The sequence below is a fragment of the Choristoneura fumiferana genome, chromosome 12 (assembly GCF_025370935.1).
Source record: "Choristoneura fumiferana chromosome 12, NRCan_CFum_1, whole genome shotgun sequence".
Taxonomy (NCBI): Eukaryota; Metazoa; Arthropoda; class Insecta; order Lepidoptera; family Tortricidae; genus Choristoneura; species Choristoneura fumiferana.
Window position 1 is genome coordinate 2,435,877 of NC_133483.1, and position 11,085 is coordinate 2,446,961.

General features: G+C 38.1%; 2 protein-coding genes across 2 annotated transcripts; both read right to left on the reverse strand.

The window, feature by feature from the left end:
• Positions 1-49: 49 nt before the first annotated feature.
• Positions 50-2,958, reverse strand: LOC141433110 (uncharacterized). Its single transcript, XM_074094953.1, has 5 exons — positions 2,750-2,958; positions 1,388-1,468; positions 1,028-1,117; positions 549-953; positions 50-307 (listed from the first exon to the last, which is right to left on the reverse strand). Exons 2-5 carry the CDS (start codon positions 1,464-1,466, stop codon positions 144-146), a joined length of 738 nt encoding a protein of 245 aa, XP_073951054.1. The 5' UTR covers positions 1,467-1,468; positions 2,750-2,958; the 3' UTR covers positions 50-143.
• Positions 2,959-4,162: 1,204 nt separating this feature from the next.
• LOC141433114 (uncharacterized) lies at positions 4,163-10,418 on the reverse strand. The gene is made up of 4 exons (XM_074094958.1): positions 10,183-10,418; positions 9,216-9,524; positions 8,233-8,420; positions 4,163-4,225 (listed from the first exon to the last, which is right to left on the reverse strand). The coding sequence occupies exons 1-4, from the start codon at positions 10,226-10,228 to the stop codon at positions 4,199-4,201; spliced, it is 570 nt and encodes a 189-aa protein (XP_073951059.1). The 5' UTR covers positions 10,229-10,418; the 3' UTR covers positions 4,163-4,198.
• Between the last annotated feature and the right edge of the window lie 667 nt (positions 10,419-11,085).

An 11,085-nucleotide genomic window follows, 5' to 3' on the forward strand; every position in this document is an offset into this window, starting at 1 on the left:
TAAAATAATTTGTAAAGATTCATGTGGAATTTTTTATTTTTTTTAAAATACTAAAACTGAAACATTAAATTGTGATAGTAACAGAAATTTTAATGCCGTGCATTGTGACGGTTTTTTGACAACCATAAAGGAACAACTGTCAGTTAAACTTCTTCTTTTTTTGATGTTCCTGCTTTCTCGATGTCAGCATGCTCAACCTGCATAGGTTGATCTACTTTCATTGCTTGTTGTTGCTCTGCTTGAATCTCCTCTAACTTCTTCATAAGGTCTTCTTGGACGCTGTCCACGATATCTTTTAGATTTTTAGCTGAAACAAATATCGACTCTTTTATAATTACAATTAATTAATTAATGAATTCATAAATAATAAAAAAAAACCGTAACTATTTATATGATACCTTTAAACAAGCAATATCGCCTTTGAACATATAACGTATCTTAACGTTTGTTAATCGAAATATAACTAAAGAATGATTTCAATTTCAAAGGCAGAGGACAACTATTAGAGGAATTAATTCTTGTTTTTCATTCATCAAGGTTTACCTTACCTGTTTTCCTATTAAATTCCTCAGCAATCAGTGAAATTTTCTTTAAAGTTCCTACGTGTCGTGCTATCTCACTAGCCACATCGACTTCTCCACCAGTATTGACTGCTGCATCTTCAGTGGTTACCATCCGTCGTTGTACAGCTTGTTTGAGAACTTCACTAGTAACAACTGGCATTTTAGGCATTCTGAATGGCTTTTTATTACTTGCGTGTAACTCTGTCATAGGTACATCTTTAGTATTATCTATCTCTATCGTTGGCGGTGGCACAAATACTGTATCAACAGGTAGCAGTTCTGGTGCGAATTCTTGTAAAGTCTCAATTTTCATAGGCGACTCTTTTTTGGTAGGTTTTTTTTTGGAGAAAACAACAGGCAGTGCATTTGTTAAGCTATCTATTATTGTTTCTAAAAAAATAAATCCAATGTTATTTAACACAATATTTTATGATGTTTCATTCTGTTTGCATTTAGTTACTTACGCACGATGTTTAATGGCGATTCTTCTTCTTGATTTTTCTTTAAAGCCAGCTTCTTGGTTAAGTCATGAAGGAACATTGAGCACGTAGGGCCTGTATTTGAAAAACAATTTATGCGACTTAAAAATTCAGTGACACGTAAATAATTACGCGCACAATCTATTTTATCTGTTAAAGAACGGAGGTCTTATTGCCTAACGCAGTCAGAATCACAATCCTTTTTACTCGTACCACTTCTTCTGTCACAAGGTCAAGAATGAGGGAAGAAAGAGACGGTGAATGCAATGGTTTCTATTGTCAAGCAGATGTTGGCCTGGCAAAGCGTATAATACGGATGACACCCGTAGTTATTATATTACCTACCATCACTTTTTTTTCTTTTTGGAGACTTGGGTGTCGGCTTCTTGTTGTTCTTTACTTTATGCCGTGATGGTCTATCCATGGCTAGAAATAACAAAAGATTACGTATTGTATTTTATATTGTTGCCATGCTACGGTGCGGGCCGGTCATAACACTCATCATCATCATCCCAGCCTATATCATTGCTGGGAGCAGGCCTCCTCTCAGAATGTTGAACTTCACACACACACCATTGAATTGCTTCGCAGGTTTGTGCAGGTTTCCTCACGATGTTTTCCATCACCGTTAAGTTCGTGGTAAATTTCAAATGTAATTTCGCACATTAATTTCGAAAAACTCAGAGGTGCGAGCCGGGGTTTAATCCCACGATCCTCTGCTTGAGAGGCAATAAGGGTCAAACCACTCGGCCACCACGGCTTTCACGGTTCATACACTCGTATTACAATAAAATCATAAATTAGCTGCTGCTAGAATATTTTTTCAAGATTTTCCGGAATCCCCACAAGATAACGTATATAGAAGAGTTTTTTTTCTCATACTAACTGTTTTAAAAGAAAAAGACAAAAGAGTACCGAAGCCACTGGAGCTAGAGACAATTTTTTTTAAGTCATAGAGGAGAATTTAGAAATCCCACGGGATAGGAAATAAAGGGGAATTATTTTCACTTTAAGCAGCTCAATTAACATAATTTTAAAACGCAGTATTTAATTAAGTATCATCCCTACAGAACTGGTTTTGGTCTCTACTTACAGCAAACTATAATAGCTGTTACCCGCAACTTTTTCTGCAAATAAATTGACTATAACGCGTCCACAATTTTTCAATTTTTTGAATAAAAACTTTCCTATGTCCTTTTCAGGGTCTTAAACTACCTCCGTACCAAATTTCAAAACGTCTATTCAGTACTAAAAGCATGAAAGCTTAACCTAACCAACCTACTCGCTTTCGTATACCACTAATATTACAAATGCGAAAGCTTGCAAGTCTGTTTGTTGGTTCCTTTACACGTCTAAAAGTGGACCGATTTGGTTGAAATGCAGTATACAGTAGTTTAGATTACCGGCGAAGGACTTATTCGTTTTTTCCCGGAAAATTGCATAGCTCCCGCGGGATACCAATAAAAGCGGGCAACAGCTAGTTTAATATAATATTAGGTAGTAGGATATAAACATACTTCTACTACGTATTAAATTGACAGGCCTCTGTAGGTTAGGTTAGGTTCCTGTCGAGCTTTAGCGAAATTGGGGGTGTGGACAAATTTCTTGGTTTCCAATTCAAGGCCACTTTGGGTCCATTTCGGGTTGTTTAGCCAGAACACTAAATAGAATTTGCATACATGAGTACAGTGCCGAGTGAGAACATACCTCAATAATTGTATTACAAGCCTGGCCAATCGACGTTCTGTGTTCATTTTCATGAAACACAAAGCGATGTTATGAGATATAATATATCAAAGTTGACAACGTTATTCAAAATAAAATATGGTACATTAAATCAGACAAATAAAACATTTTTAAGACACATTACTCACTATATCACACAAAATTTACGATTGATTGACACAAACTTAATGACGTTGACGCAAATGAGTCAGCTTAAGAGCAATTTTTTTTTCTGAGTTTTCTTCATACCATGGAGGTATATTTTGATACATTAATCTAGTTTAACGGGCGTTAAAAAGTTTTCTTTCAAAATGTATTTAATTTATTCATACAAAATTTTATGACTTAGTTTTGTCACGCCCGTATTGCGAGTGTATGAAAAAAGTCACAAAACTGAATTTCTTTTGGGGACATTTTCTTAAACTACCGGAATCGATACATCGATTCAATATATCGTGCTCTTGATTTTGAGTAGAAAAAAACATATTTTCTCCAAACTAAAAAAAAAAGGGTACACTTTTTTTTCAAAACTCACAAACCACAGACTCAGTATTAGTGTGCCTACAATATGTTATGAAATAATATGGAAGCTGTTTTTCAATACTGAGTACTGAGACTGAGTCAACCCCTGTGGTCAACCTTGGGTCAACCCACTGTCATTTTGCAATAAAATGTCAGTCAACTGTTAAAAATATTTTTTATGTTAGGTTATTTGTAAGCCAAAAAAAGTGCATACGGGCTATTTGTAATAAACACCCACTAACATCCTGTAAGAAATTGTTTGATGAACTAAAACTACTTACTCTGCCATCGCTATACATATTGGAAATAACGAAATTTGTGAAATCAAATTAGGTATCACTTGTTTAAAGAACTTAAAAGCGTATGTAGTTTTAATACAAGATATCCAACAAGACTGATCCTACCAAAAACGGTTTCCAAACTCTGCAGCAAAAATTGTTATTGCATGGCCATAAGAATATTTAATCATGTCCCTACAAATATAACTAGCCTGCCATATAGGGTATGTATACGAACGTTGCATAATTGGCTACTGCAAAAAAGATTCTACACCATCAAAGAATTTCTGTTTTGCAAAGGGTAATCTTTATTATAATGAATATAGTATTTAATTTATTTGTAATTGAATTATATAATTGTTTTGTTTTTTTTTTAAAATAATTTGCATGCTACTGTGTAGTTAAATAGTTGTGTCATTATTACTCCAATCCACTATCTTATTGTACACTATTTTCTGCAAATAAATGACTTATGACTTATGGGTTGACATTGTATTGCAGAATTAATCAGGGTTAACACACTATTGCATAACAGCGTCCACAATATGAAATGAAAACGAAAAGCTTTTTTTACTATTTTTTTATTATACTTAATTTTTTTTTCTCTACAAAAGATTTTATCGTTGTTTCATTATTTCGGAGGTGGTGTTACAGGTTTCTGAAACAAAAACAATACATTTAATTTGTTTGTACGGTTACTTAGTACCTACTCGAACTATGTCATTTCATTATGTCCTTTAGAAACTATTCAAGAAAGATTCTTGTTCATTCCTGGAATTTTTGAGCTAAAAATATTTTCAATGGGGTCCTGACTGTTTAAGTTTAAGTTACAAAACAGAGTTCTAGACTACTAAACACTGTTTTTTTTCCTTTCAAGTTTCAGTTTTTTTTTGGGACGGTCGGCTTTGTTATGTCAGATATTGGTGCTGCTGACACCTTTATAGAAACGGAAAAGTGAGTTAAGTCCAAGCCGTTTTCGTGCCTCGTGGGTAACATGATTTTTTTTCCATTAGAGCACACAATATGACCTAATCAATCATAAAACCATGAGTCCTGGATAAATAGGGCCTAACAGTCATTAACTTCGTAAATTATTGAGACCGCCCCATACAAGCTGTCAGACCGATATTATTTTGACCAAGAAATTCATTCATCATTTATAATTATCTAAATGCGTGCGTTACTTTGAATAAAAAAGATTTTTCTGACATCCATCGACATTCGTTTGGTAGCATATTTACTAAGCTAACAAACCAAGACAGTAGTTATAGCATAGTAAAAGAGAACAAGTATGCACACTCCGACCCTTTAGGAGTCTTAACTGCCTACTCCAGCGCGGACGCTTAGGGTTATCGATGTCTATTTTAGAGTAATTAATTACCTACCGGCAAATATATTAGTATGAAAGTTAACTTAAAATTGTCTAATATCCGTGTCTAGAAAAAGCAGATTCTTTGCCGCTCTATATTATTGTTATTATACTAAAGGGTTTAGCCGACTAAGGAAGGACATGGTGGCCCCTGTAAGGAATAGTTGAATTGGTGAATGTAAATTGTTTGTCGCCTCATAACTAGTAATCACTCCAACTTTCAGCCCTCTATCTTGAACTGTCACATAGATAATGTCAAAAATGTGTTTGCTTAACATTTTTTTTAAACTCGTTTTTCTCCTAATCCATAGCAGCTGAAGCATTGAAACAATATCACAGCTACGTAGTTTTTGTAGGAGTATACCTACCCTACAATTTTATTAATACCTATTCATCTCCAACTCCGAAGAAATTCAAGGTGGGCCCATCTAAAGTAAGGTCATCATCATCATCCCAGCCTATATACGTCCCACTGCTGGGCACAGGCCTCCTCTCAGAACAAGAGGCCTTGGGCCATAGTTCCCACGCGGGCCCAGTGCGGATTGGGAGCTTCGCACGCACCATTGAATCGCTTCCCAGGTTTATGCAGGTTTCCTCACGATGTTTTCCTTCACCGCAAAGCTCGTGGCAAATTTCAAATGTAATTCCGCACATGAATTTCGAAAAACTCAGAGGTGCGAGCCGGGGTTCGAACCCACGACCCTCTGCTTGAGAGGCGATAGGTCAAACCACTAGGCCACCACGGCTTCTTAAGTAAGGTCATGGGCTCTGTTTTTTGGGATGGTAAAGGAGTAGTAATGATTGAGTATCTCGAGCATGGAGCCACTACTACACATCTTATACACATCTTATATGCCAAACAAATAGCAACATTGCACAATGACATCCGTGAAAAACGGCGAGGTGGATTCTTAAAAGTCGATTTGTTCCACCAGGACAATGCCCCGGCACACAAGTCCGCCGTTGCAATGGCTGCAATTCGTGATGCTGGGTTCGATATCCTTAAGCATCCTCCGTATTCACCAGATCTCGCCCCCAGTGATAAATAAATAAAAATAAATAAAATAAATAAATATCACGGGACAATTCACACCAATTGACCTAGTCCCAAAGTAAGCTTAGCAAAGCTTGTGTTATGGGTACTAAGCAACGGATAAATATAATTATATAGATAGATACATACTTAAATACATAGTAAACACCCAAGACCCGAGAACAAACATTCGTATTTTTCATACAAATATCTGCCCCGACACGGGAATCGAACCCGGGACCTCAAGCTTCGTAGTCAGGTTCTCTAACCACTAGGCCATCTGGTCGTCATTTGATAGTGGTAGTTTGGGTAGTGATTTCTACCTATTTCCGAGATTGAAAGAATACTTGAGAAGCCAGAAATTAACCCATATTTTAACAAAAATGCATTCCTCCGCCATATTGAAATATTATATTATGGCCTATGGCACTCCGACAGTTGTGACGAATCCAATGATCCCTCATTATGTCAAAATCCGTCCAGCCGTTTAGGCTGCAGCAAGGACCAAAGAAATGGACATACATACACAAATACTCACGGCACGCCACGGCACTCTGGTAAAAGCTAAAAAAAAGTACAAGTCTACTAGACTCTAATGTCTCTAAACTCTTTATGGTACAAAAGAAAAGGAACAAAATACAACTGCCAAACTTTGGGATACTTGTCCAAAGGCGGACTTATCCCTTTAATAGTGGGGATCCATTCAATAGGAATAGAGTTTATTATTAGCTTTAATTTGATACCCATATTGACACAAAAAAATCCTTCCATAATTAATTATATACGTCATGTCACTCCGACAGTTTTGAGAATCCGCTCGACACACGCTCGAAAAACATACATAACGTAACACCCGCCCCGTACGGCCCGTTTTAGGCCGGCAACGCACCCGCAGTCCTAATAATTTTGTAGGTGGGCATTTCTATTTAAACTTGTTCCCCGAGTTTATCTCTCCGGTTTCAACAACATTTGGGAGGTAGACTCAGTCCATGATTCCGAGCTGTACAAACAGGGTCTCCAGATGTGTTCCCCAAATATTGTATGGATGTGTCCGTTCCGTTACGATTTTTTTTTAATAATTTTCGTAAAAGTTTAAATAGAAACAGCCTTTCTGGCAGTCAGGTAAAAAAAACTGATCAAGTGCGTATGTAGAGCCTCGTGCGGCTTAGAGTTCCGTATAGAAAACAAGTCTAAAGTAATTACTGTGAATAAAATACTGTTAATCAATTATCAAGCCAAGTTTTACACCCAATCACTTTACATCGTGACATACGTACATTGTACGATTGGGATATTTTCCTATTCAGTTGTTTAGGTATAGCCTGACTATAGAATCAGCATAAGGTTTCATGTGTTTGGATTTTTTTATATTTACCTAGTTAGTTAGCCTTGTTGCTTTTTGTGGACTTTAAGATTTAGCACTTTGATGTGAGAGTGGGGAGCAGCGCTCTTTTAAACCGACGAAAAAAAACGGAGGATGTTCTCAAGTCAAGTAGTTTTACAAAGCACTCCGATTTAAATAATTCTTTTTTTTATTTTTGGTCGCAATACTTACGAATTTAGCTTGCATGGCATTTCTATTTCTCCATCAGGCCCTGTACTACGAAGAGTAAAATTCGAACTTCGTATACGAGTATAAGAGGGACGGTAGGTAGCCCTCTGTTCGGTCACAATACAAGTAATAGGCAGTAGTTCGACTTCATACTGCGCCGGAATCGACGCACGCACACAGCCAAGCGTCATTTACACGGCCGCTAACCAATCTTCCCAAGACAAAAGTACGTAGTGCCACGCCGCGGCGCCGCGCGCCGCGCAGTGCGGTCGCTGGTCGAGTGCTGTGCCACGCTGCACGCTCTATTCGCCCCCGTTTCGATTCCGAAACGCGGCTATAGCGCTCGGTAACTAACTAGGTATAATATCTAATGATGGCGGCGTCTGAATTAGAAATAGATTTTTTTATGTGATAAAATTCAACAACAAGTCGTTTCGAACTTGCCGCAATACACACATTTTTTTATTACTTACTAACTTTTATAATTTCATTAATAAATAAATAATCATAAAATTAACATATTATTATTGTTTTATTCCTACACCTAAAAGTACACAAATACAGTAAAAATCTACACACGTCTGTTTCACTTTTTGTTGACGCCAACCTTAGCGCTCCGCCCAGCTGTAGGTAAGAGTATTCAAGAATACGGCTGAGTACGTGCAATCTACTGCATATTACTTGTATTAAAGTTCGGTGGTTGACCTTTACCGTGATAGTTGTAGAAGGATCGCGCGCTGCCTCGAGTGCCGGCGGCGGCGGCGGCACCGATGTGGGCAGCTTGACCTCAGCTGGCTGAGGAGCCGGCGGCGCCTGCGCCGGCGGGCTGGGCTTGGGGGCGTGCTCAGAAATAACCTTCATTACAGCTGTGCTGGTAACCGCTGCTGCTACTTGGTTGGCTGTAACGTAATCAACCGGACCAGGCATAAAGTGTTGGCTTGACGGCTTAAAACCACAGTATCTACCAAAGTGACCTTAGTACGAGTAGATGCGAGTCACGCGCCTGTCTGCACGGTTTAAAACAAAACCTAAAGTTCTGCCAGAGGTTCGAAACGTATATTTGTCGTTTTTTGGCGTTTAAACGTCACGAAATTTGGTTTAAAACCGCTATCTACCCTGTTTAAAATCTCCGTTTTAAACTGTCGTTACGATACGGAAAATCCTAAGATTCTGCACCGGTCGGTCCGATTTAACGTATATTCTTACGCCACCCAAACGCTACAGTTCATTGTAGCGATGTTCATTTCAGTTCCCATGACGATCAACGACGCAATAGCGGTTGTGGGTTTAATTATGTATAGCCCTTATTCATCCGTTCTGATTTATTAATTAAAATTTTGATACTGTTCGGTTTGACATTACAGTTTAAAAAAAAAAAAAACAAAAAAACTGTACAGATTTCTTACACGCATGATAATATAATAAACGGTATCGGTCGAACGGTGCAGTCTGATAGTTAGATTTTTCGTAGCGTCTAAGGGTCCTATAGCTATAAGACCTCCCTAAATCTATCGACGTAGTAGGGTAGCTTCCTGGCTAAAATATTGGATAGGATTTTTTTCTTTCGTCAATGAAAAAAGAAAAAAATACAAAGATGAAGGCGGCAAAGTCCGAGAATGTGGTCCCGTGAGTGATCTTTTTCAAGCATCTGTGGCGTAGGCCCGACGGGCTCTCAGATACTCAACTCTCATTACCTGGCAAAGCATGATAGCTCTCGTGAGCATCATAAAATTCCTCCTTAGCATCCGACCCAACAGGCGCCACTGAGCTGTCCGAAAGACTACTCGAAGGCAAGCTGGACTCGCTATGCTCCGTCGCCGGCAGCTGCCCGCGTTTCTTCTTCTTCAAAAGCTTCCTGGTCTTTACTTCTGGCAGAGGATTGTCAGGCAACTCGTCTCGTTGCAGTTCGTGGAGCTCAAGTACGAAGGCTTCGTTGCGTTCAAAGACTTGCATGTCTGATGATGAAGACGATTCTTCAGAGTCTGTCAGGTCCAGGAATTCGTCTGTTAAAGAAGACTGTTATTAAAATTCACTTTTAGTTGATATTTAGCAAAGAAGAATGGGCAAGATTTTGGCTTAAAAAAGCTATTTCCGAAAGCCGGCCCTTTCCTATACCCCGATCCCAAGTTTTTTTTTATTCGACTGGGTGGCAAACGAGCAAGTGGGTCTCCTGATGGTAAGAGATTACCACCGCCCATAAACATCTGCAACACCGGGGGTATTGCAGATGCGTTGCCAATCTAGAGGCCTAAGATGGGATACCTCAAGTGCCAGTAATTTCACCAGCTGTCAACTCTCCACGCCGAAACACAACAGTCAAGCACTGCTGCTTCACGGCAGGATTAGCAAGCAAGATGGTGGTAGCAATCCGGGCGGACCTTGCACAAGGTCCTACCACCTTGCACAAGTTCCATACGAATTGGCTGATTCTCCCTCCTATTCAGATTTAGTGTACAGTATGGCTTTTTGCAAAAACTGTAGATACTGGGTTACCTGGTTCCAGATTTAATTCAAGGTGTTCCTCTGAGCGTAACCAGAAACCAACATGGAACAATCGTTTCTTTTATTATTTACTGAGTTGTTACATAAATCCATTGATACCAAATTAATTGACCTATTAATCCAGTGGATTGAATTGATATTCACAATGACATTACTTACCCAAGTTTTTAACGTTATGGACTAAATTCCGATTTTTACGATTCATCGTGTAAGTAACTATAAACAACAGTATTAAAACAACAAGCAAGTTGTACACAACTCGCCTAACGAGATCTACCAGAGTTACAATAATCTTTCCTGTGTTAATTGAGGCTGTCAAAATTTAACTGTTTTATTTTTTGTATTTTTATGTTATGAAAAAACTTGTGGATTCGATGAGTTGATGAGTCATTTACTTTGACATGAAGTCACTTTGATTAAGTCAAGGAGAAGAAATTCCAAAGAGCTCTTGGGAGGCGGTCAGTCAAGTAAAAAGGTTTTATTTTGAGGAGTTTCAACAAGTAATAATTGGAAGGATTTCGCGGAATTTCAAACGGTAATGAGAAAGTCAGTACCTAATAACTACAACCCCTACTAATATTATGTAGTATGTATGCTTAAGTAGCTTATTCTATTAGTAGCTTATTTTATTATTATTATATTATTATTACTTGCCTAACCAAACCAAACCTTCTCCTGATAATAACGAACACAACAAAAAAAGAATTAGCGAAATCGGTCCAGCCGTTCCCGAGTTTTGCACTTAGCAAGACATTTTGCGATTCATTTTTTATTTATTTACTATAGAGATTATTACCGTATTACGAGTAAAAATGTTATTTTGATGATATGCAAATAAATGAAATGAAATGATTCTCTTTTCCTTTCTGTCTGTCAGTCCGTTTATCAGTTACCTCTTCACGCTTAAACTGTTGAACCGATTTGGGTTAAATTGGTATGAAGGTAGTTTGAGACCCTGGGAGGACATACATATTATTTCAAACCAGAAAATTACATTCGAAGCCCATTCAAAATCGTAACTAGCTCAAAACACTCCCGCAGAATACCGGCGTGAAATAGTAG

Coding starts and splice junctions, on each gene's coding strand:
- LOC141433110 (XM_074094953.1), bottom strand. CDS start 1,466: ATGGATAGACCATCACGGCATAAAGTAAAGAACAACAAGAAGCCGACA. Junction 1,118..1,387: donor AAAAAGAAAAAAAAGTGATG/GTAGGTAATATA, acceptor TTTCAAATACAG/GCCCTACGTGCTCAATGTTC. Junction 308..548: donor GGAATTTAATAGGAAAACAG/GTAAGGTAAACC, acceptor TATTTGTTTCAG/CTAAAAATCTAAAAGATATC.
- LOC141433114 (XM_074094958.1), bottom strand. CDS start 10,228: ATGAATCGTAAAAATCGGAATTTAGTCCATAACGTTAAAAACTTGG. Junction 9,525..10,182: donor CCATAACGTTAAAAACTTGG/GTAAGTAATGTC, acceptor CTTCTTTAACAG/ACGAATTCCTGGACCTGACA. Junction 4,226..8,232: donor ATCCTTCTACAACTATCACG/GTAAAGGTCAAC, acceptor TTTTTGTTTCAG/AAACCTGTAACACCACCTCC.